This window comes from Heloderma suspectum, chromosome 1 (assembly GCF_057233095.1).
Source record: "Heloderma suspectum isolate Gila_16-S chromosome 1, 16-S_ref, whole genome shotgun sequence".
Classification (NCBI taxonomy): Eukaryota; Metazoa; Chordata; class Lepidosauria; order Squamata; family Helodermatidae; genus Heloderma; species Heloderma suspectum.
The window spans coordinates 179,074,892-179,101,034 of NC_139458.1; the positions used below are offsets into that span (position 1 = coordinate 179,074,892).

General features: G+C 40.2%; 1 protein-coding gene across 2 annotated transcripts in view; it reads right to left on the minus strand.

Annotated features, from left to right (window-relative positions):
• The window catches only part of LY75 (lymphocyte antigen 75), an 81,879-nt gene that overhangs the window by 45,046 nt on the left and 10,690 nt on the right, over window positions 1-26,143 (minus strand). The window contains exons 3-16 of one of the 2 annotated variants that reach the window (XM_084811358.1): window positions 18,732-18,905; window positions 16,187-16,351; window positions 12,748-12,858; window positions 12,298-12,441; window positions 10,665-10,853; window positions 10,126-10,283; window positions 9,287-9,397; window positions 8,577-8,665; window positions 8,188-8,357; window positions 7,887-8,083; window positions 7,002-7,144; window positions 4,841-4,922; window positions 3,939-4,010; window positions 2,230-2,350 (exon numbers count right to left, since the gene is read on the minus strand). In XM_084811358.1, the coding sequence (XP_084667484.1) occupies window positions 2,230-2,350; window positions 3,939-4,010; window positions 4,841-4,922; window positions 7,002-7,144; window positions 7,887-8,083; window positions 8,188-8,357; window positions 8,577-8,665; window positions 9,287-9,397; window positions 10,126-10,283; window positions 10,665-10,853; window positions 12,298-12,441; window positions 12,748-12,858; window positions 16,187-16,351; window positions 18,732-18,905 (1,926 nt within the window). Of the gene's footprint in view, window positions 1-2,229; window positions 2,351-3,938; window positions 4,011-4,840; window positions 4,923-7,001; window positions 7,145-7,886; window positions 8,084-8,187; window positions 8,373-8,576; window positions 8,666-9,286; window positions 9,398-10,125; window positions 10,284-10,664; window positions 10,854-12,297; window positions 12,442-12,747; window positions 12,859-16,186; window positions 16,352-18,731; window positions 18,906-26,143 lie in introns of both variants that reach the window. The other variant, XM_084811347.1, reaches the window with a different exon arrangement.

Sequence of the window (26,143 nt, forward strand, 5' to 3'; positions counted from 1 at the left end):
GAGCCCAATCAGCACACTTTCTTCACACTAAAAATATATCATTTCTTATGACTGCTGCCTCCAAGGGAGGCTCAGAAAGTGACAACAAGGGAGAGTGCCTTCTCAGTGGTGTCCCCTCAGCTAGGAGGGCTCACCACTGAGGCCTGCCTGGCACCAACACTGTCATCTTTTTGGCATCAGGTAAAGACTGCCCTCTACTCCCAGGCATTTAATGGCATATAATGGGGCATTTATGTCAGCTGTCTTGAACAGGTCTATTATGAAAAAAATGTTTGCTCAATTTTTTTTAGCTGTTTAAATTGCTTTAAATTTTGTACATTAAACATTTTTGGACTGTTTTTATCATAATGTTATATTTTGTAATTTGGTGTTGTATTTTTTTTAATGAATCATTGTAAACTGCCCAGACAGCATTGGCCATGGGGTGGTATCGAAATGAAATAACAACAACAACAACAAATAATCAAGGCTGCCCAAATTCTGCTTCATGTTACAGTGGCCCCACTTTTCCTTGTGGCAGGGCTGGTTCTCCTGATGTATGCTGGTTATGTGGGATAGGAAGTGTAAGAGCAGTTTTTATATTGAATGCACATTCTCTAGTCAATGTAAATTAGACATGGAAAATTCAAAAATTGATTTCAGCATCACTTGTTCAAAAAAACAACAACAAAAAAAGCAAAAAAAGCCCTCAATCTTCGATGGAAAGAACTCCAGTCTGAAAGAAAATTATATTAAAAATTCAGAACCCTGTGCATCAGGATCGCAGAAATCTGGGCCACAGTTCATGCTGATATATTTAACGAAATGAAAATAAAGACATTTCTAAGCCTAATGCTACAATCCTATGCACATTTACCTTGGGGTAAGCATTACTGAATACAGTGGGACTCACATCTAGGTAAACATGCATCTTATTAATAGTAACAACAACAACAAAACAACATTTATATACTGCCCCATAGCCAAAGCAGTCTGGGCGGTTTACAAAAGTTAAAACATTAAAATGCAATATACAAAGTTTAAAAACCATTTACATAAAAGCATACGGACAATATATGCAAACATATCTAAAACCAACTTTGAACTAAAACCATTTTTTAAAAATCCAACAATAAAACAACACAGCTTAAAAACAGTACACAAAAGACAGAAAAAGGAACAAGAGTTCTAAAAAGGGAAGGCCTGCTGGAATAATAGCGTCTTTAATCCCTGCTTAAAAACCTTCAGAGGTCAGCAGGTGCATTTCAACCAGCAGGTCGTTCCACAGCTGAGGGGCGGCAAAGGAAGAGGTTCTCTTGTGTGTGGCTAACAATCTCACATTAGGCAGCCACAGCAGATAGCCTTCAGAGGACCTTAGGTGGCAGGCTGGGATGTAGGAGAGAAAACGCTCCCTAGCCTTGGACCTAGACCATGTAAAGCTCTAAAGGTAAGAACCAGCACTTTATATTTGCTCGGAAACAAACTGGCAGCCGGTGTAAAGATTTTAAAACCGTAGTAATATGGTCTCCGTAGGATGTCCCAGTGACCAACCTGGCTGTCATATTTTGTACCAGTTGAAGTTTCCAAACTAAATACACAGGCAGCCCCAAGTACAGTGCATTACAGAAATTAAGCCTAGAGGTTACCAGCGCGTGCGCCACCATTACCAGGTCCACATGTTCCAGGAATGGGCATAGCTGGCATATCAGCCAAAGTTGATAACAGGCACTTCTCACCGTTGCCTCCACCTGGGGTGCCAGGAGCAGGGCTGGGTCAAGAAGCACCCCCAAGCTACGAACTTGCTCCTTCAGTGGGAGTGCAACCCCATCCAGAACTGGTTGACATACCTCAATACCTGAGTTAGTACCCTTCACAATGAGCACCTCTGTCTTGCCTGGATTCAACTTCAGCTTGTTCTCCCTCATCCAGCCCCTTACGGACTTCAGGCAGTCATTCAGAGGAGTCATACCTTCCTTGGATAAGGATGTTAAGGAGAAATAGATTTGGCATACTGATAGCATACTGCATACTGATAACACTCAGCCCCAAACCTCCTGATGATCTCTCCCAGCGGTTTCATGTAGATATTGAACAGTATCAAGGACAGAATGGAACCCTGAGGGACTCCACATAATAGTTCCTTTTTCAAGGAATGACTAACCCCGAGTTATACCATCTGGAGCTGTCCTGAGAGAAAGGAGTGGAACCACTGCACAGCAGTGGTTGTAAATGTTCATGACTGAAGTTTACCTTTCGTAATCTGGCACACCCATTCAAGTTTTGCATCACAATGGAAAGGTTTTAAGTAGAAATCTTCTCTGTCTCCAAAATGGTAAAAAGACCACACTGATCGCCGTATTGCTTTAAGAGTCTGCACAACAGCAAGATAAAAACAATGAAAATATGTAGGTATATTAAGTACCAGTTCCCGCACATGCAGTGGAATATCATGCATGTTTACTATCAAGCAAGTTCCACTATGCTCAATGGCACGTACTCCCAGATAAGTGGGCACAGGATTGCTGCCTAAGTCAACTGTTAGTCATTTCTCTTTTTCTTTCTACTGGACTTTTCAATGGTTAAAAGGTACAGCTTCTTGGTGGCCTGTCTGTGTCTGTGCTTAAGAGCAAACACTTCTGCTTAAACCCAGTCAGCTGTAGAGAAGGAGCTTTGAAAGGGATCAGTTTTCAGCAGGTAAGCTACAGGGACAGTGGGATTTAGTGTTTCAGATGCATTTTTACCCTTAGAAATATACCTTTTAAACCCTACTGGGGAAAAGGGTGTTTGGGGGGTGGGGGGGGGGAGGGAGAGATGGTGTTGAAGCAGAAAATTGACAAGCATTAAGCACCCTTTTACCTCCTCTTTTCTCCTGACAATTAGCTTCTCCAGAAGTTGTTTTTCACCAGAATATCTTTTTTTGTTAGGATAATAACCATTTATTGAGTTTTGGCAAGATAAAGCACAAATCTTTACAAGTAAAACATACGTAGGCTACAATCCTATACACACTTAACTTGGATTAACTCCCTTAAACTCAACAGGGTTTACCTCTGAGCAGAAATGTATAGAAATACACTGTTAAGTGCAATCCTAAGTATTTTTACTCCGAAGTAAATTTTACAGGATGTCAACATTATTTATGTTTTAACAATACATACATACATATATCCATGCATATATACATAATATATATGTGTACATATGTGTATAATAATTATATATGAACTATTGGGGCTTGGGCTTATGTGGAGGCCTGTACACTTGTAACTGTATGTGCATGGGCCTCCCCTTTTCAGACATATTATATTATTTATTACATTTATATGCTGCCCCATTGCCGAAGCTCTCTGGGCGGTTTACATATATGCGCTATATGTGTGGATGCCTGTGGTGGGAGTGACGTGCTGTGCGTAATGGTAAGGTTAAGTGGGTACAGTAATGCCCGAACAGGGCTGTGTATATGGTTATCAAATTCTATTTTTTTGTATAATTCCTTTGCACTGTTAATACTAATTTTTTATTTTATATTTTTAGAAATAAAATACTAGTTGGAAAAAAGAGGATGCTGCTTTTCACTGAGTGTACTGTAGCATGTCCATGGTAGTAAGAATTGGGAGAATTCACTGACAACTTACTAGTAAACCAAAAACGTCTTAAGTTTTACTTACTGGTAATCCAAAAATGGCACTTCACATTGACAAAGTTGCAGCAATTATTCTAAATGTAATATATCAATGGAGTTGAATTCATTAAAGCAAAGTACTTCCACATAATTCTATTTAGAAGTTACAGTATAATCCTATGCATGTCTACTCAGGAATTAGCCCCATTGACTTCAACGTGACTTATTCTTAGATAAGTGTCTATAGGATTGTAGCCTTATTTATTTAATTTGTACCCCACCTTTATACCAGAAAAATGGCACTGAAGCCTTAATTATCAAAAGTGTTACAATGCACCTTGACAGCTGCACAGTCTCTAGTGTCATAGTCATCTTCTCTAAAATCAGGGGGCATAACAACAGTAGACACCTACACAAAGAAAAGAGATAAAAGAGATGTACAGATTATTACATACTTGTATTTTATTCATATGAATTACCAAGTTGTAGCAACAACAGCTGCAGTACCCTAGTGGCCTCGCTATATAATGTCAGAATTTTGAGCAGGGGAGATCATATCCCCCAATCACCATTAGTAGAATTGTGCTTTGGTGGATTGCACCAAAAGTCTATATTCCAAAAATGCATATTAACATAGTCCTTTGCTGAAGAAGTGAAAGATCACATTCTGCTATATAGTTAAAATTAGACGCTGATTATCATCCGGAGCGCCATATGAACTCCTATGAACGTGTAAGGCTCCCATAAATATGGGAGCCCCATTTATTTTACAGAGCAAAACTGTATGTGCCTGTAGATCTGTTTCCTCCCATGAAATGACTGAAGCAGTTCCTGTGGATAGGAACTTCCACATGTTCCTTGGAGCACCTGCACGTGTAAGAAATACTAGATTATTTCTAAACAAAATAATTCCTTCTGGGCCTCCATTACTTTTTGTACAAAGCAACAGTAAATGGCAAGGGGGTTAGATTTTAAAAAATATTTCCACTGACAAAGCATGTTAAGAATATCCAGAAAGGTAGCCGCATTAGTCTGTAGCAGCAAAAACAGCTAAGACCCGGTTCACACATAAAAGGCAATCCTGGGTTAATTAACCCATGGACTGCCATGCTTGTAAGAATATTTTGCATGTGTGAAATAGGCTTTTAAAAATTTGTCCAATTTCTTTCACACCCCACCCAAATTCTCCCAACTAGGATTTGAGGTTCTGTTACTGGTGTTGTCAACAATTTAACTTACAGGTTTACTGTCGCTCCACTGCCATGATCCTAGAGATTCTGGATTCCTCTTATTTAGTCCAACCCAGATCCATCTGTCATCACTGTAAATAAGAGAGCACTTCAATGCAAGGGCATTTTTCAGCACAATTACTCTAAAATTTTAATCCTTGAGTATTTGATCGCTATCATCATAGAAGACAATAACCCCGTCAGACTTCCAAATCGTTAGTATGGTGGTTAATAGTTATTGTATTGGTCTACTGAGCTTCCCATTGAGCTGTATTCGAATTGACATTTCCAGACTACAATGCATATTCCTTAGAATATTACAAAATGGAGGCATAATGGTTGTGTGGATTTGGCCTACATACACTGGGGTCTAGGCATGTAGGTCTCTCTTCAAAAGTCAAATCTACATAACTGCAAAATGAGATGGTGCACATGCCATGGTGGAGGGCATTGCAGTCTCAGTTCCTTACCTCACACACGATTTGAACATCTGCACAGGGCTCAGCTTTGAAATAGATATTAATTCAAAACCGTTTACTTTTACGACATATTAAAACTTTTGTTAATATTATGTTATTATGTTTATGTTAATATTTGTTTAGTTTTGTAAAAAACTCTTTTGTTACTCTATTTTCTATCGATAGCAGCAATGCAAATTCAAAATTCTAATGAAGGTAGTTATATTAAAATACAGTAAAAGCACATTTCCTCTGAAATTTTACTAACATAACCTACATGGTCATAATCTCAAGAATTATGAACACCGAAATAGGAATATATTTTTGCTTATTTGTGTATTATACCCATTCTAGGCAAGAACGTATCTGTTCTGAAAGACAGAACAGATGAATTTGACAAGACTACCTATTGCCATAAAGATTTTGAAAGGTGTACAGTCTGTGGATATTAGCTGACACTGCCATAGAGCCTTCCAAAAAATTTGAAGGGAGCACCTTGTAGCGCACTCTCTCTCCACCCCATCTCTCTCTCCACGCCCCCCCCCCCACACACTGATTAAACAAACAAATATCCATTGTTTCAAAAAGTAATTGAAATTGCACAATGCAAGCAAACCAGCCCACCCAGAGTCCTAGAGGAAAGAGTCAGAGCTGCTGGAATTGGAGAACTGGGTGAGAGAGCAGGACTAATGATAGTAAAATATTGCTCATGTAAGAGATCTGGATAAAAGAGATCCAGTTAGGTTAGCTGGATGTGTTTATCCCTGTTTGTTTAGTTATCCTATTGTTTAGTTGTTACTCAGTGGGGGTGTACAAACCCCCGCTTACCTGGCTCCGCAGATGGGGGGAGGAGATCCGTTCCTCCCCCCAGAATCCTCGATGGGGGGGAGGCGATCCGTTCCTCCCTCCCCCCGGGAATCCTGCATGGCCGGCTCCACTCTGCGGCCAGTCCGCAGAGCCGCCGGCCGGGCCAACCCGCAGCGGGGCCTCCAACCACTGCCGGGCTGTTGTGTAGGGGCCATTTGTGCCCCTGCTTTAGCCGTGATAGGTTACGTAAATATATACGTAGCCTATCACAGGCCAGCGTAGGGACGCAAATGGCGGCCGCTACGACGGCCACCACTTGCGGCCGCAACAGCCCGGCAGCAGCCGGAGCCACCGCCAGAGCCACCGCCGCAGCCAGGTAGGCTCTATTTCGCAGGGCTTTTGTGGGGTGGTGGGGCGGGTTGCTCCGTTCTGCCACGGATTCCAGGGGGCTGAATTCACTGGAATTTGGCCTCCCTGGGATCCGTGGCGGAATTCTCTAACATCCCTATTACTCAGTAGGACTTTTGAAAATCCCCCTCGTTTTAAAAGTGGTCTGACATATGGTAGAAAAAGTTGCTCTTTAAGAAGCACAATTCAAATGCCCCATGGACATGGTGAACTAACAATGCAGTCCCTTAGAACCCAGGCATAGATCTGGACATAATGGATCCCTTTCCTCCCTCTTCCCATAGCCAAAGTACAAGGGGGCGTTGACAGGCATTTTGACATTTTCCTCCCTTGCAGAATATGATTTAAGGCCACTTATTTGGCCACCAGGTATTTTAAGAAATTTGGCACTATTTCAGATTCCTTATCACAAACGTTGCATTACTGACATAAAAATATGAAGGTAGATTTGGACATCAACTGATTTCCACCAGAATATCAGCATCCCAAGAATATTACCTGATGATTTCTCTCAGTATCTTATGGAGTTCCTTCATTTCATCCAAGTGGCTAAAACTAGGAAGATGTCCTCCAAGAGCCTCACAAAATCTCTCTGCTTCTTCCCATGTTCTGGTTCTCAACACTCTTTCCTGATGAAAGAACTTCATAAAAGAAAACAAAAAATCTGATTCAACCCATTATCGATTTTCAGTTTTTGTGCCTTCTCTTTTAAAGCTATTTGATGGGCCAATAAGCCCACTCAGTCTGGTTATATGCAAACATTTCATTCCGTTCTGTCTTATTCACAAAAACAGTTAGCTAAGAAAGCATCTTGCATTTCTTTGGCTTGGATTCCAAGATCCCATGAGCATTATTCCACTCACAGAATGCTCCCACTGATGCAAGGGGGGGGGAGGCAAAATTTTTGCCGATTTCCCCTACCCCTTGCAGCCCCCTGAAAATCTGCTCCAGAGGGTTAGGGGTCCTCTGGAAATATGTGGGAGGCTGCGTGGTGGGCTGCAAGGGTAATCGACAATCAGTAAAAATCTCCTTTCCCTCCACACACCAGCAGGAGCTGGGTCAAAGACCATTATGGAAATGGAAGGATGCTTTCCATGCACAGAAGGGCAACTCAGGATCCAAGCCAGTGTCTTTGCTCAGAGGTTGATCAGTCACTGAATAACTAAATAAATACAATTTTAGAAAAAAAACTGATTACATTATCAAATAATGTGATGTAACGAAAACTTCGACCAGGAAAAAAATTAAGAAAAAGAGAGATATTAGGATGTTCTTCAGTTTTTAAATACATAGTACAAGAACATGAATACTGTTATTGCATGTGTGTGTGCTCAATAAATTAAGCTAGATCAATTAGGACGTTTAATAGGAATGATATACTACCTTATAACAGGCAAGACCTGATCCACTGTGCCACCCTTCAGGACAAGGGTCAGTGACTTTAGGTGGTATGTCTGGTTGCCTTTTTGGTCCAATATATTTCTTGCAAATAGAGTAAGCTTTAAATGTTTTGCAGTTCTTGACTTCCCACTTTCCAAGATTCTTTCCACTTGACATAGCCACACATCCTCCACGCAGGTCTGGAATGTTGATTTTAAAATATATCCACATTAACTATATGTTTTCAGAAACTCAAAATTGTTCAAGGTTATATTGCGAAACCTCACTAATTTCAAGATTTTACCTGGTTGAAAATTACCCCAGTTTGCATATGTTAGCATTTCATTATTTCCAGTGACACTTCCCCAGCTATACTCTCCTGAAGAGTTGATATCTTGCAAACCAGTCCAGAAGTACTTTTCTTCAACTTTGCTATGCTTGCTAATCAAACTGTTTATGAATTCTTGTTCAAATCTGTAAGAGTCAAGACTTCAATGTTAATGAGTAACTATCCTCATCAAATGCATGAATACACCTAACTTAAAGGGAATGAACACTTTACTTCACAAAGATATAGGTTTTTTTTTTTTACATTCATACATGTAGGAAATACTTCATGCTTTGCAAATCAGTCTTATCGCTTGCACACCAATCATATGTTTAATTCATACAAAGTACAACACTACGCAATACCTGTTTGTTATAGTGAGATTGCATATTTTTCCAAATGATACTTCATTCTTTTCAATCTTGTAACAAAAGTCTCCATGCTTCTTCCATTCCTAGTTTAGACAATGATACTCTTTTACTCATAGGTAAATGCATCATGTCCTGTTCAATTACCACATTCACATATAATGATAAACCAGGATTTCTGGCTTACTTCGAATAAGGAGTGTGCTTGCTCCTGGCTTGCTTGGGATCAGGGAACTAGAATCTTGGGTTCGGATGTGACAATAAGCTTTCCTTTCCTGGTTAGTTTTACCCACTTGCGCAAAGAGAGGAGCAAAGCAAGAGTGGACAGGCTGTGTGAACTAACACACTGCTCAGTCACAGTAAGTCAGGATAAGCCAGGGATCCCTGTTTACTGTTATGTGCTAACACAGCTACCCCCATTACATTTTTACAGAGAAAGAATGGTGAAATTAAACATGGTTACATTCAGAAATTAGTCAATTTGGATATTAAAATGCAGAAGCATCCTTTCAGACACTAGAAAAAAGACAGGTGTTTAATCTTTTATTTAAAATATCAGAATTCCAAATAATTCTAGGCTATGTTTTGTATTTATTATTACTGAATCTGAAATTCCAAATGGCAAAAATGTTGGGCAGACAGTAGCAAAGCATTTTAAATAAAACCGCCAAGATTCGTTTAAAATAGAATTATTGCTATATCCTTACCCCATTTGAAGGACAATCTTTAACAGATTTTGGTTCATCCACAACCTTTCCCCTTTTCATGCACACATATTTAAGTTTATCATCACAAGGTAGGATTGTCCATCGACCCAACTATTAAGAGAAGAAAGCAGGGTATTTTTTTAGAAATCCTCAAGACTATTTTTTTAAGTTGACCTTTCATTAAATCACTCGGTCTATAATATAATGATGACCAATTTTGGCAATGCTCAGCTTTTACCATTTCCTGCTCCTCTAAGGAGGATTTCTACCCTGCTCAATGTGGGTATGAAAGTCCCAATGAACCACTGTTGCTCATGCACCTTGGCACCTCCTTTTCATCTACCATGCGTTACAAAAACCACATGCTAGATGGGAAAACTGCTGCCTCACCAAAACTGACAGATAGCTGTGTGAGACAGGTGTGTGTGTGTGTGTGTGTGTGTGTGAGAGAGAGAGAGAGAGAGAGCGAGAGAGCGCGAGAGCGAGCACACATGATAGGCCCTGTGTGTTTATTCTGAAGTTTATTATTATTCTCTGCTACTACAATAAAATGCAGTTGTGGAAACTGTCGTCTATCTTTTCTGGATTGGAAAACTGCTAGCATTTAATTCTGCAATCCTATGCACATTTACATGGGAGTAAGTTCCACTGAAATCAGAGGGCCTTATTTCTTAGTAAACATGTTTAAGATTGCACTGTGACTATGTCCTCCTCCATAAGTAAGAACAAGTTACTTATATATGATAAAGCAATTCACATGCTTTATTTCCTATTCTTAAAGGCACTTTCCAAAAGCAGTTAATTATAAAAGTCAACAAACGAACACGGAAGCTCCTTACCTTTCCTGAATAGGCTACACAGTTGGAAGTGCTGTTGGAAGGAATTTTTGGCTCATTCTGATCCCAGTAAGTAAACACCACTTTGGAACCATCTGACCACTTAAACAAGGCAGGAACATCCTCACTGATGAACCCTGTCCACACTTTGTCTTTTGTTTCTATATTTAACAGCAGAATTTCAAGCAATTCAAAAAGCAATACAGAAAATTGAACAAGACACTAGAACCATCAGTCATGTAATCAAATAAGAACACTTTCCCCCTAGAATGTACTGAAAAATTCTAAGACTTCTCATAGTTACAGTGAGATTTAAAGGGATGTAGCCAGCACAGTGCATTTTACCCTGGCTGAATCATGTATTAATTTTTTTTATTGTCAAGTCCGTCATCCTGAATGGTAAAAAACCTGGCCATGGACAAAACAGTAACAGTCACTAATCTAAACCAAATTTCCACTACGTTACTCAGCCATAAATTTAGAGAGACGCTTAGGCCAAAAAATGTAGAGGACTACTCATGCCCATGTTTAGCCAAACTTACCATTGTGGAATTTTGTAACAACTAACTCAACATCTGCTAAGGAATGTATGCTGATTAGGTTACTGTCACTTGTACTGCATGAGTGATCTGCATCTTTCCAGGAAGCAGAGGTGCTCATTGGCATATAGCAAAATCCATTGTTAGGATACCAGTCAGATTCACACTGGGTCTCTGCATAGTTCTGAACTCCTGAGAATAAAGAGAATACGTGAATTATTTGCTGGGCAATCTACACTGGGTGGTGGCGGCGGTGGCATAAAAATCACAATTTCTAAACAAAGGTAAACTAGAGCATGGCACAAACCTGACCGTACAGTAGGGGAGGGCCACAGCTCAGCGGCAGAGCACTCAGAAAGTCCCAGGTTTGAACCCTGGTATCTCTAGTTAAAAGGGCCATAAAAGACCTGTGCCGGAGACTTTGGAGAGCTGCCACCAGTCAGATTAGACAATACTGGGCTAGATGGAGAAATAGTCTGCCCGGGTAGAAGGCAGGTCAGAATCTGCTTTTGCACCCACATTGGAATGCATTTTAAAAATAAGGCATAAAGTAGTGCAGGATGAATCATGTTTAACATCAGACCTTGGATTTTAGGGGCAGTACATACACTGCAGTCTCCACTTTTGCTCTTAACCAAGACTGGAAAGAGGGCCGTGCAGGCTGAAGTGTATGGACTGGAGGGTTTAGGTGCACTGAATGGGTGAATGGAAGATTGTGCCCCCCCCCCCCCGGTTGGCACAGAAGCACTGTCATCCTGTTTTCACAAGTGAAGCTTAAATCTGGTTTTCTGTCTGTCTGTCTGTCTTCCTTCCTCCCTCCACTTACACCAATGCTGGCAAGAATGTATATTCTCTTTAAAAATGCTACCCCTCGCACTGCCCAAGATCAGCTTTCTATCTTGCATTAACACAAACAATGAATCCCAACCCAAGAGGTATTCATGCAGCCTGATCCTACACATATTTAATAAATAATTTCAGTTTTTCAGTTTCTGCTTTATATCTGGTATTGTGTTTTAAATCTTTGGATTGCTGCTAGCTTCTATTTGGTTATTATTTTTATACTGTAGTTTTAAACTTTTATATTGTATTTCATTGTCTTGTACTTTATGGCTTTAATTGTTGTGACCCGCCCAGAGAGCTTCAGCTATTGGGCAATACAGAAATGTAATAAAGAAAAAGAAAGAAAAGATCCCACTGAATACAATCAGACTTACTGCCAGGTAAATGTGCAAACTGCAATCCCAGGCATACTTGCTAGGGAGCAAACTCTCTTGAACTTATTTTCAAGTAATTGTGAATAGGATCCCACTCTTTGGCAATTTTGAAAATCCCGTAAAACCTTTCCTCTGATTTTATGGCTGGACAAAATTAACTATTTTTGCACTCTCCTCCTACTCTTTGCATCTCATTATCTTCTACTGTGAAGAACATTTGTAAGGGTTTGGGTCTTCGTTGGTTTTGCTGAGGACATTTTGGAATGCTATTGTTCTTGCAAACAAGCTCTCATAGCTAACTTTGCTTGAAGAAGGCAGCCGTTACTTAATAGTGACAGACAACAGCAACAACGGCTGTAAATATTATGCTATTTTCCTATGTAACTACCTGCCAGAAACCCAACCCAATCCCAATTTACCTGGAAACTCCAACTCAGTACTGTTGAATTGTTTCTCGCAGACATAAGGAAGTACAGTTTCACAAGCATAACTCTTCCAGTAACCATTGTCAGCATTCATAGCTACACAGCCAGTTCCATCTAGTGGGGATGAATCTTCCATCTCTGTAGAAGAATAAAGACATTTAAAATAATAAAGTATAAAATCATAGGTTCACCTAATTACAGGACTCAGAAGGAAGAGCTGAAGTGCATATCATGGTTGTTTCTTCCCTCTTTTATAAAATGGCTCCAAAACTGTACGCTCCATAGAAGATTTAATATAGTGTTCTAGATCATGTGTTATGAAAAATTATTTAATAAGACTGCAATCCTATGCACACTTTCCTGGGAGAAAGCCCCAGTGAACCCAGCGGGACTTCTGAGTACACATGCATAGGATCGCACTACATGACTGACAAATACAGTTACCTGGACTCCAGCTAAGGAAGTTCAGTGGTGTATGATCTGACCACTGCCAGCCTCCAAAATTATCCATTTGGTTTAATCCAATCCAAAACATGTCTGCAATGTCATCTTTAGCTAGAGGGTTAAAATATCAGATGTCAATATAATCATATGTTTTCAAACAAAATCACAAGTTGTGAATTATCTGCTATACTCAATCCAAATATCTTATTTCAAGGTTGCTTTCCCTTGCTTGAGATATTATGTTTTTAGAATCCAAACGCCAATATTTTGGCACTGGGAAAATACACCCAGTATTTCCATAGGTGTTATGAGTGCTGTGTGGAATGTGGTTGTACAAGAATGTCACGTGAATTTATTAGACAGTGCCTGTGAAATCTCAAGTGATAAGTGATGCAATTTCTCCGTTCTGACATAATTTCATGAAGTTAAATCTTTTAAAAATGTTAACAGTGCCTGTCATGCTACAATGATGCTGGAGTGCCAACTCAATGCCATTTAAAATGAATATTGCAAACAGCAGCATGACACAGAGAGGCTATCCACACCAGCAGGAAGGTTACTGCCCTTCACATCCATTAAATGGGGATAGAATATCATGCTCATTGCCACAGATCCGGGCTAATGCAAATATTAATGAGAGATAAATCAATGTTTTAACATTGCTCTGGAAAGGACGATTTTAAACACGTAATTTGTAAATATGTACAAATTGGAGTTTGTACATATATCTGTTCAAGTTGTTGAAGAATCCTGTTTTTTACCTTTTGTTACCACTAGAAATGTATACTGCATTTTGAATTTCCATATCTTTATATTAATACAGATAGGAATGCCTCTGTAGGAAGCACAAGGCTTACCTAAGCTACTGCTGCTTCCCATAAAACCTCCTGTCTGGTTGAAGACAACAGCTGAATTATGGTGACCGATACCAGTTGTTTGTGAGAGCTGTGTGGGGACTGAGATATGGTGGTAGGAGAGGTGATAGTTCATATGTTTACTTTGGAAGCTTACTTCTCTTGGTTTTTTCATATTAAAATGGTTCTTTTTTAAAAGCTCATTCTCATCTTGAATTTAGTAATACCCACATTACATTTGCATGAAGGGCAAGTCCACATGCTAAGAATTGTTGAGATTAATGCTGAACTAATATCCTTTAAGTGGGCAGCATCCAACTGTGCCCCAGCACTAATGCTAATGACACTGCGCTACTGCATACCAATGCTTACACAATGTAACTAGCACTTGCTAGGGCAATGGGGAAAAGTGGCAATTTGCTGATGAAATTCAGCGGCAAATAGCTGTTTTCCTTTGCCCTAGCAAGTGCTAGTTATGTTGCACAAGCATTGGTTTACACTAGTGCAATGTCAATAGGGCTAAGGCACACTTGGATACTACTCATTATCTTTAGTCTTGTTTGCCATGCTTGGATCAATGGTCTATCGCTCCGGACTAATGTGCCTGTGGTTTCTAGTTCATTATTGCAAATCAACAGTAATATAGATATTTTATGTTTAATTTGTATATTATGAAGTAAAAAAATATATATCCTTGATAAAACCTTGCTGTCCTTCACACTTCAGAACTTGCCCATAGGGTCTTTAGATAAGGAATTCAATATATTTGTGTTATCCCCAATCCAGCACTAGCAATCCCATTACCACATAATAGGATGTACTCTTGTTTGGGGGGGAAAGGTGCTAACGTGTGTTTGCTACATTTTTTGTAAATTGGAAGCAGGGGAGCACATAGCCTAACAAAAACTAGTCAAGAAAATGGCAGGAAATAATATGGGGATGGTTTATAGCCCTGCTGGTGTTTGCCCCTTTCAAAGTACTCCAGCAGTCATATAGCACAGCATATGAGCACGTAGCATCTAAATTAAGAACAATGAAAAAAAAAAAAAAAAACTTTTGAAAAAGTTCACAAAAGAACTTAAGTATGGAGGAGAGCTGCACTGATTGTCAGTATTGATGTCACAGGTACTATATAATAGTTGCTAGTGAGACTCCCAAAAATGTCATTAGACATTTGCGACATACTAGCTGTTGGAAAAAGCCTGCCTCTTCCCCAGAGACAAAATACATAAAGACAAGAGATTAAGGCTGCAATCCTATCACACACACAGACCCTGGGAGCAAGTCCCATTGAATTGCATGGGGCTTACTTCTGAGTAGACATGCACAGGATTGCACTGTAAGAAAATGGAACCTTACAAGTTGCAGAATTCTAATTACAAAAGAGGAATTTGACACTGTCACAATAATCAAAGATCCATTTTTTGGCAAATACACACCAAGGGTAAATCCTTGTACAATTTTGGTCTTATTTGAGTCTGTGAAGTGCTCTTTGAAAAGCAGGTAATGTGGTATATGTAGATGGTTTACTGAAAATAAGCACATTTAACCTGCTTGGACATGCACCCGAGAGAAGCACCACCCAGATGAAAATAAAACCAAAACCACACATAAAAATCCTCCCTTAATCCCTGCCTAACATGGATTATGCAGAATGTTTGTATCTACAAAGCATTATTTTTAATTCAGGCTTCAACACAGTTCTGTAGAAGGTTGACTACTATATACCTTGATCTACCTGAATGAATTGGGGAGGGGACAGTTTGGATAAGTAGGGTTGTTCACCTATGAACGAATCTGAACATTCAATAAGGTTCTGAACTAGCCATCCAGAAAGAGAGATAAAAATCTGCAGATTATTGACAATGTATATACGATTTTAACTTTCATACTTTTCATTTTACTAATAGTGAACTGTGCTTGAGGGATAGTCATTTGTTCAAGCTCACTAAATATAGCTGAATAGGAACCTGAGAACCCAAATCTCCTAGACCAAACCCAATTCCCCTAAACCAAAGTCTAACACTTTATTTACTATGCAATACTGACTCCTGTAATCAGCAAAGCTTAACATTCTCTGCACAGAATTCTGCCTGCCCCTGTTTGTCAGACAGGATTATGCAGAACCCTCACACCCTTAGATCTAGGTTGGCCTTGAGAGCTTGTTATGGGGTTCTTCAAAAGGAGTCTACATTTTCCAGCTACTGAGGGAGAGGAAATGGTTGATTATTCATAATGTGAAATTCAGCACAGTTGAAGAACCATGACAAGTACATATTAGAGGGCATACAGTGGTAAGGTGGTGAAAAGCGAAAGGAGGAAAAACTAAGAACACGATCGGGGTCCAGAGGATCCTGTGGGCATCTTTGTCTTCAGTGGTAATGAAGTAAATTTGGGTAGCGGGCATTTTGAATAACTCAGGTCTATAGAACAGAGAGCTTCTACTATATGCAAGACATTCTCTTTTTCCATGGGAGATAGGCACTAGAAATTACCTTGAAACTACTCCTATTGTCAAGGTTTCTTATTGCTTATAGGTCAATGCCAGCTTTCTTCAGGAATTCACTATACACAGTCAAACCTACCTTGAAAGTAGCGTAACTCAGATGCACTGGTGATGCTCAGCAAATCTCCACCTTGCCTCTGACAGGAGACATATGCTTCTTTCCAAGAACGTGGAGCCTGTGTATTTACCTGGTAGCAGCTTCCAGAATCTGCATCATGCTCCCATGTATTTTGACAACCTTCCTCTGGTGAAGGCAAATATATCATTTAAAAACCTGGGTTTCATGCAGGCACAGTTGAGAAGTCCCACAGGGCTCAATACATCTATGTTTTTCCTAACACCCCATCCCTCAACATGAGAGAATGGGTTCATGAACTGGTAGCACAAGGCACTGCAGTGAATAGGATGCCCATGTTCACCTCCTATATCTCCACCCAGCATCCTCCCCCTGTGCCATGCAAATACAAGACAAGTGGAGGGGGATATGGGACGCGTCAACAGTCATTCCTAGTGTTGTCTTCAAATGTGCTTGTGTTTCCAGGGGTGAGGGCAAAAACTGGGATCTACTAAGCCTGATTTTTTCTGCCCCCCCAGTCCCACTAGTGAACACACATGTGTGCATGCATGCAGAGATGTAAAATTTTGAGGCCAAGGAACCGCTGCCCTTGTTTTTTTTCCAGAAAAATTGGAATGCTGGACACTGTGGTCCGAAACATCCGGAGGGCCCCAGGTTGGGGAGGGCTGCTTTTGGAATATAAAACAGTCTTTCTGCTCCTAGTTATTTTAGGTATAATTTAGTTTGCTCATAAAATTATCATTATATTTTAAAATTTTAAAAGGAAACTCAGTAAATTTGTAATTATTGTCTGAATAGATTAGAACTACATTAAATGACTGCTATAGCATCAGAAGCACAGGACTCTATAGAACAAAAACCAAGCTGTCAAGAATGCACATTTACTGTCAAGAATGCACAATGGTGACTGTACTCAGATGTTGGGAAACTGAGTATAAAGGTCTATCGGTAAAATATACTTCAGATCAATACTTTTAATAAGGAATGAAAGAACCTGCTATGTTGGGAATCTTACAGAGAGGATTAAAAAATGTATTTTTCCCATGGTTTCATTATTTCCAGAAAATTTACATCTCTGGTCTTAAAGAAATGTTCTTATTAAATAGTTTTTAGAAAACATTTTGGAGGCAGGAAAGGCTGGGTAACAATATATAAATACTTGGTCTTAAATTCTTAAAGAAAATATTTCTGTTCAATTTGTCTCATTTTACAGAAAAAAACCCAAAAATGGTCCAGGGGGGGAGTTTTTCCCTGAATTTTTCTGTTCTTTCTCCTCAGCCTTCACATCTCCACATGCAGTACAAGTGAACCAGGCCCTACATCATGGCATTTTTTCCTAATATCTTTTATACCATAAACTAGAAGTCTTCTTAGGTTCTTTCTTTCAAAACATTTATATCCTGCCTTATTTAGGTGGCTCAACAAATAATTTATCAATTAAAACCATCTATCCCAGTAACATAACCTAAAACACAAAACCAGAAGCAGACGCAGACGCAACAGCCATCAAAAATATGCACAATGCAACAGCAATCAAAAATATTTAAAATATTAACAATATTAAAACAACCAGTTAAAATTACATACACAAGGCCTTCCTAAAAAAGGTCTTCACCAATGTTTGGAAGGTCATCCATAGAGTTGGAAGGGGCCATTTAGGCCATTGAGTCCAACCCTCTGCTCAGTTCAGGAATCCAGTTTAAAACATCTGACAGAAGGCTGTATAGTCCGCTTGAATAGCTCCAGCAATGGAGAGCCCACCACTACCCATTTGTGAGGAAGCGAGACAAGCCTCTCTTGGAAGGAAATTCCAAAGCCTAGGTGCAGCCACCAACAAGGCTCTCTCCCTAGTCCCAGCTATACTAGAGGTTGTTGGGACACACAAGAGGGCCTCCGAAGATGGTCTCAGTAGGTGGGCAGGTTTGTATGGGAGAAGGCGACCCTTCAAATACTCTGGTCCTAAATCATTCAGAGCTTTTAAAAACATCACCAGAACTTTGAATTGTACCCGTAAAGGGATTGGAAGCCAGTGCTACTGTTTCATCGTGCTCCCTATTAATAACTGGGCTGATGCATTCTGGACCAATTGTAGTTTCCAAATATTCTTCAAATAGTCCTATGCAGAGCACATTACAACAATTCAGACATGATGTAACTAAGGCATGAGTCACTCTAGCCTGATCTGCATTCTTCAGGACTGGGTGTAGTTGGTGCACGAAGCTCAGCTGGGCACAGGCACTCCTCGCCACCGCTGAGAACTGGGCATCCAAAGTCAAAGCCAGGTCCAGAAGAACCTCCAAACTACAAGCCTATGTTTTCAAGGGGAGTGCTACCCCACCCAATACAGGCTGAACCCCAAATCCCAGGTCAGCTCTACTGACCAAGATTACCTCTGTACAATGAAGAACTACAAGAGCATTATATTCATAATCTTAAATCTATTAGTAGATGTGAAATCCTGCTCATCCAATTTCTGCCTATGCAATGCAAAAAATAAATAGTATATTCAAATAAATTTATCAAGATGCTGTTTTAGGATGCTACTTGCCTGGTTTTAAGCAGATACCCCATTTTCCGTCTCGATTGAAATTAGATGTTGTTGAACACCCTTCACCATCCTTGAATATTTCATTGCGTATGCAGTCATGATGCCATGTCTTATTCATCAGGAAAGGGAGCTCACATGGCTTTCCATTGGAATTCCCATCCCTGGTATAAATCTCTGGAGAAAAACAGTCAGAAATGTATTTAATATTTGGAAAATTATATCGGAATATATAAGCATGGTAAAATCAAGCAATACTAAAAATATCCTTTGGGTCATTTGGAAGTAAAAACTTAACAACTGCAAGCCATCATCTATGCAATATGTATAACTTTAACCATACAGTAGCATGACATAATATTTTGGGAAAAGATTTAGCTTTACTGAGTTCTCTCTGTATGCACGGATGGTTGAACTACAACACAAACTAATTTATGTTGCTTTATCAAACTATGCATTGGACAGAATGGTTCTCTGTGTTACAGCGAAATGTAGAAACTAATAGAACCTTTTGGGCAATATGCTGAATGCATTACCAGGTGGGGTTCATCAGGCCCCGTCATTACAGGCTTTTAGAAAAGCATTAAAGACCCATTTATTTTCTGTGGCTTTTCATGAGATGGGTTTTATTGGACTGCTGATGGTTTTATTGGATTTTAGTATTCTGCAGGCTTGATGTTTTTTGTTTTTTTCTTATTATTGTTTGTATTATGAGAAATTTCATTTGTCACTGGTGTTTAATTTTGGAAACCACCTTGAAAGGGCATTTACCCTTAAGGGTGGCCTGTAAACATTTAAAATGAACAAACATATAATACAGTAAGATTTGCTCAAGCCAAGGATTACACAACACAGAACTCTTGAATGGTCCTCAAACCGAAATAAGTAGTGCTGAGCTGTCATACAATTCCACATATATTTTCTGCAAAAATCCCCTCAAGGTCAGCCTTTCTTTGCTTCAGAGAATAAGTAAAACTGGCACGCTAGCCACATTTGCATTCCTTTTGAGCTGGATTGGAACAACTGGAGAAGTTTAAGGGCTTGAAAAAAAAGAGGCAATCTCTTTTCATCAGCTTGGCTGATCTCCCTTATCAACCCCAGTGGCTTTGAGGTCATTCCCCTCCTCTTCCTGGCAAGGCATATTTTCAGTTTTTAAAATGGATATAATCCAGCACAGAGTTGCCCTTGGACTTGTGCGAAAGCATAGCTGGTAGTAATAGCAGCAGGCAGTGCTAGAACTGCAGCTGATGTACTTTGGTATTCATGTGGTGCTGCAGTGCTAGAGTTTATTTATTTATTACATTTCTATACTATCCAATAGCTGAAGCCCTCTGGGCAGTTCACAACAATTACTCCTTGCAGATATTTGGATTGGAAGCATTAAGGAGAAATTGCCACAAGCCCAGAAGAGGGCTTTCCTGAGACCAAGCATTCAGGCTAGGGCAGAGGTTAGGCAACCTTTTGAGGGCCTGGGGGCACATTTGGTAATTTGAGAAACCGTCCTGGGCACCACCACAAAATCAGAGCACTGCAGAGGAAAGCACTGACCTGCAGCCATCCTCAATCTTCATTTCCTAAGAAAGTCTTTGAGCCCCATGTGAGGCTGAGAGGCATTCATGGAAAAGAAGATGGGAGCAACTAGGGGCTCTCACTTTGCTTTGAAGCGATCCCAGCTGCCAGTAAGGATTTTTGTTATTAAAAAATAAACAATAAAAAGTAGGGCAGCTAGGGCCCTTTGGTAGGTGCCAAGAAAGGTGTCTGAGGGCACACTGGTGCCCACAGGCTCCCTGATGCCTATCTCTGGGCTACGGGATCTCCTTGGTAAGGGGACTCTGCCCTGCTTGAAAGAAAAAGGAACAGGCTTTAGCTATGATAGTGAAAACCACTCTTAAAGGTTATCCTCTTAAAGCTTATCTGCCAGTAATTCCAGGACTCCACTGTTCATATGACCTTCCTTCCTGGAGCAGTTTCATGACTTTCTGACGTATCAAGCTTTCAACACAGCTGTAGTGCTAAGTAATGCATAGCTGTGCAACTACTGGAAAGTGCTACCCTATTGTTGTTTACCGCAATGTGGGTTTCTGTGGTGGAAACAACAAGAATAGCTGGCAACAGTTCTAGCACAAGGGGGCTGCTTGTATGCCATTCACAGACGAATCTCATTTATTTCAAAATCCATATAGCGCAATACTTTTATTAGGCCAACTCACAGATCACAAAAAATGTTCAAGTTTTGGAGATCTTCAGATCATCAGGCAAGATATTACAAAAAGTAGGTTAGTAGGTACAGTGGAGGAGAAAGAGAATGTTGTCAGCATATCTGCACAGTCAGAGTCTTAAGGTTTGATGTTTCTTTTAAAATGTTGCAATTGTTTTAACATAGTGTTTTATTCTTTTATCTTTGTTGTTCACCACTCCAAAATCTTTGGATGTGAAGCGATATATAAATATTGTAAATAAATAAGTAAGATGATATGGAGTAGGGTCTGCAGACATTCAAACTGGGCTTTGCCAGGTGATGTGATGGTTTCAGTACCCCCTCAGACCACTGGGGAGAAGAAAGCCTCAAACAACTGTTGAACAAATCAATTGTTGATTTGAAATATAAAATCCAGCTGTTAGCTCAAAACTGTTTCCATCCTAGGCAAACCAGACAAGTTCTTTGGTTGGTGGAAATGTATTTTTGTATATATTTGTTTATTTGCCTATATTTCCTCTGTTTAAAAAAATCAAAACAATGCAGTAAAACAAAATCAGACAGCATATTTGTTTAAAATTGAAACTGAAAATATGCCTTGCCATGAAGAGGAAAGGAGTAACCTCAAAGTGAATGTAACTGATAAGGGAGAACAGCCAAGCTGATGAAAAGAGATTGCCTCTTTTTCAACCACATAAACTTTTCCAGTTGTTTCAATCTAGCTCAACAGGAATGCAAACGTGGCCAGTGTGCCAGTTTTACTTGTTCTATGAAGCAAAGAAAGGCTTTCCTTGAGGGGATTTTTGCAGAAAATATACGTGGAATTGTATAACAGCTCAGCACTACTTATTTCGGTTTGCGGACCCATCAAGAATTCTGTGCTATGTAACCTCTGGCTTGCAAAACTAGCAACTACCTGTTTCAGCCCCTTTGACTGGTTTTGATTTCTTTCTAGGAGGCAAAGAAAGGCTCTCTCTCCTTCATAGAACAGTAGTCATAGAATAGTAGGGTTGGAAGGGGCCTATAAGACCATTGAGTCCAACCCCCTCAATGAGAACCTTCAGACGATTTTTGCAGAAATATATGTATAACTGTATGGCAATTCATCACTACTATTTTAGGTTTGAGGGTACTTATTTTTTAAAAAGTATTTGCTCACGGAAGGGCTGCCATTAAAGTGGAACTATAGGATCAGTCTAACAGTTTCACTGTAGTCAGTGGGGATCAAGCCATTATAGATACACATTTTTGCTAACTGCCCAGAGCTTCAGCTATTCAGCAGTATAGAAATAAATAAATAAATAAATACCCTGAAGTGGTCTGGTTAATGTCAGCCAGCACAACTCTATAAAACAGCAGCCCTTTTGGATTCACTAGGAATTATTAATTTATAAATTGCCTAAATTTAGATGTACAGAGATTAAAAACAACACTGAACGCCCATGAGCAGGAACTATCTAATAGACATGATACAAAAGGGAAAAAAAAGAACAGGAAAGGAACAGCAAAACAAGCACATTTAGGCATTAATTCTTCCTAGTTACATAAACACACAAAGATAAATATGCTTAGAAAGAGCTGCGTGACGTGAACCACATCAACCAAGTTTCACCACAGCAACCAGAGAAAAAGACAAAAGCTGCCTTGATTTATTTGTTCAGACATGTCCAATGTTTTCCTCAGTGAGAACCACAAATTCATGAAGACTCTGTCTTGTAACATGTAATGTAACTACGAGTGCTTTCCGTGCAACCAGTCATATAGAAAGCCCAGATAAAAAGGAACTGACAAGACTCCCTAACACCTATTTCATGGGTACTAATTCATGAGGTGGGTTGGGGTCTGATAAGAGCATAAAACCTAGTAATTATGGTACTTTCATTTCTGGTCCTTCTGGTTTTACAGGACAGGTTTTGCCTGTTTCTTTTCTTTTAGGAAGCACAGCGTTAGAAATAAAACACGGCGTGTAATTAAAAAACCACAGTAGCAGTTGAACGATGGAACAAGCATGCTGTTTTATTTTTCTTTCTCCCATGAAGCTTCTGTCATTCCTGAGAATCTACTGGCCTGCTTTGCAATCTGCACCTTGCAATTCAGAAGCAAGTCCCATTGAGTTCAGTGGGCTTACTCTCAGGTAAATCGGTACAGGACTGAAGCGATAATTAATTTCTTATTAAAATAACCATTACTAGGATCTAATACCAGGAGCAAGCCTCACAAATGTGGTGCAGAGCCCAGAGTGTTGCAATTGGGTCTGGGAAGCTTCACTTGAAATCCTAGATCAGCCATCTGTGACCTTGTGCAAGCCACCTTTTCTCAGATTACCAGCTCCTCATCTATAAAACTGATATGAGCTAACATGAGAGTTGGGTATGTGACTTGTCAAAAAAGATTATGTCAGCCGTCTGAATTAACTATTCTTAAAGCATTAATGTTATGAGGACACAAACATGATCATTATCAACAGGTTTAATACATATGCTACTTAAAACCAATAGTGGACAGCTGTTATTATGAAACCATAACACTGGGTTGGATCCAAACTAAGTTAGTCATGCTTTAGTTCCATTTAATAAATCAGAAGGACTTGTTTTAGTCATGACTAAATCATCATTTAGTCTGGATCTAACCCAGTAACTTTAGAAAGAATTGTAACACAGTATTTATTTTATTACATTTTTATTCAGCCCTACCCCAAGATGCCCAGGGTGGTATACTGACCCAATGTCACCTACTAAATTCCAAAGCTCAGACAGTATTTGAACTTGGGTTTTCCGAGTCCAACACCCTACACTGCACCATTGATGACTGGTTGTGTTCCGGCTCGGTGATGCCTGTGGTTATACAAAGTACGCAGGTTTGTACTCAACTGCTGCAGGATTAGATGGTAAACTGCAGGGCTGGCCCTCCCATGAAGTGTGGTGAAACCTTGCCTCAGGCGGTGGAGGGGCAAATTACAGGCTTATCCCCCCACCTCACCAGGAGGACCTGCCACCACCAGGCTCTCTCCCTTTGCTGCTGCTGCTAGCGCCACTACCACAGTAATTATTATTGTATTTATTTATTACATTTCTATATTGCCCAATAGCTGAAGCTCTCTGGGCAGTTCACAACAATTACAGGCAATCTCCAATGACACCCCCTCCTACAATGCATGGGTCTGTGGAAGAACCCCTCAAGCCAGACAGCTGGATGTGGCCACCTGTCTGAAAAGCTGCACTGGAAAGCTGGCTGCTTTTCCAGCCGTTGTGGCTCTTCAGAGAGCTCAGCTGCTCTGCAGAGCGGGTAGTGGTGGCAGTAATATAGTAGGTAGGGAGGTGGATACATGGGGGGGAGAGGGAGACTGACTGGACAGGCCAGAAGGCGGTGGGGAGGAGGAGGGAAACAGACACAGAGGGTGAAAGGGAGCAGTGGCGGCAATGGCAGCCAGCAGACATAAGTGTGCTTTCTTGCCTCAGGTGGCGGGAGAGTTTGCAAGAGTGCTGGTAAGCAGTCTTTGGTAACAAATGGAACCATCATGACATTAAAATAGTAAGCTCCCAGTGGGTTGGTTCCATCAATTGGTGGTAACATCACCGGAGCGGAGTTCGGCTCAGAACTCTCTCTGAGGAAGGGGAAAGGTAATTTTTGCAGACCCCCCCCGCCCCCCATGGACCCCAGTGCCATTTCTCTTACTGTTCCAGAGGGTCCAAACCCCACAGAGCAGATTTTTGAGGGGCATGGGGACTTCAGAGGGAGGGTGAATCAGCAAAAATTGCCTCCTCCCCATTCCGCCAGTAGCAATGTTCCACTGGATCAGAAGACAGCAGTGGACGGAAGGAGCCCTTCCATCCACAGGAGGCAAATTTTGTATCCAACTCATAAGCATTCTTGAAATATTTTACCTCAAGTCAAAAAATAGGTGGTCAATATTTGACCAATAAATTGATCAGCATGCCAAATCTAGTAATTGTTTCTCAGATTTCATGAAACTACACTCACTTCTAAACATACTATTTATTTTATTTATTAGTTAAACGTACAGCCCACAGTACCACCCAAAATGGCGCTCAAGGCACCTAGAGGACACTTCTGTGACTGCCACAGCCAGCAGAGGAAGAAGCTGAAAAAAGGGAGCTTCCTGCATTCCTCCATCTAGGTTTGGATGAGCCCTGCCCGCCAGGGACATCTGAATCACTTGGCCCTAGGGGCCATTTAAGGGTGGATGGGTAAAATACATGTTACCCAAACACTTGGCCTGACAAATGAGGAACTACAAGTTGCTACACAATTGTTGGCCTTCTTGAGATAACTGGGGCCAGGGGGAGAGGGCATGTAAAATCATAGAGGTAGGGAAAAAAAGAGACCTATTGACTTGATCCTTTCCAATATGCTGGGCACATCTGTTGCAAGATGGACATCTGTATCAGCAGGAAATAATTATATTTGTATCCTGCATTTTAGGAGTGTTTAGCCTCACAACAATCCTATGAAATAGGTTTAGGCGAGACACAGACTGCCACCTAAGCTTCATGGTTGTAGGTTAAAACCCAGGTATTTTTTTTTCTATATCCAAGCCTGACAGCAAACTTCCCATTCCATCATGCTGGATCTTTTATTCTAAGGATGCAATCCTATGCAAGTTTAGACCTTACAAGTCCCAGCATTTTTTTCTGTCTGGATAGGCATAGGACTGTATCTTAAAATATAAAACTTAGAACAAGCTATAGTTTAGAGTTATGAGAACAGGTCACACTGAACCTTAGGCTCTCCCCCGCCTTTTTACGTCTCCTCTGTACATCAGGATAAGAGACTGAACACGTTCCCTTTTAGTTTTGAATAACCTGCAGTTTCCCATTAGGGCCCAACTTAGGAACGTGGTTTATTATAAACCAGGATCTGAAACAATGGTTTAATAAAATAATCATCTGAAACTATGGTTTGATCCTCTTCCGTTGGAACTAGCCACAGTTAGAATATTCACAGTACAGTGGTCGGTACTGAGTTTGGACAGTACAGGTAGCTATAATTTATTCAAAACCCAAAGAAAAACCTTTAAATGTCTTCCCATCACACATGAAGGAGAAGAGTGAAATGCTTGAGCAGCTTGTTCTTTTATAATGTCTGAACCAGGCCACTAGTTAACCACTTGTCAAATCAACATTCTTATAAGTCAGTGACAAGGAACTACTTGCAGGCCACATGCAGCCATTAAACTAATCCGGGGCGCAAAAAGTAT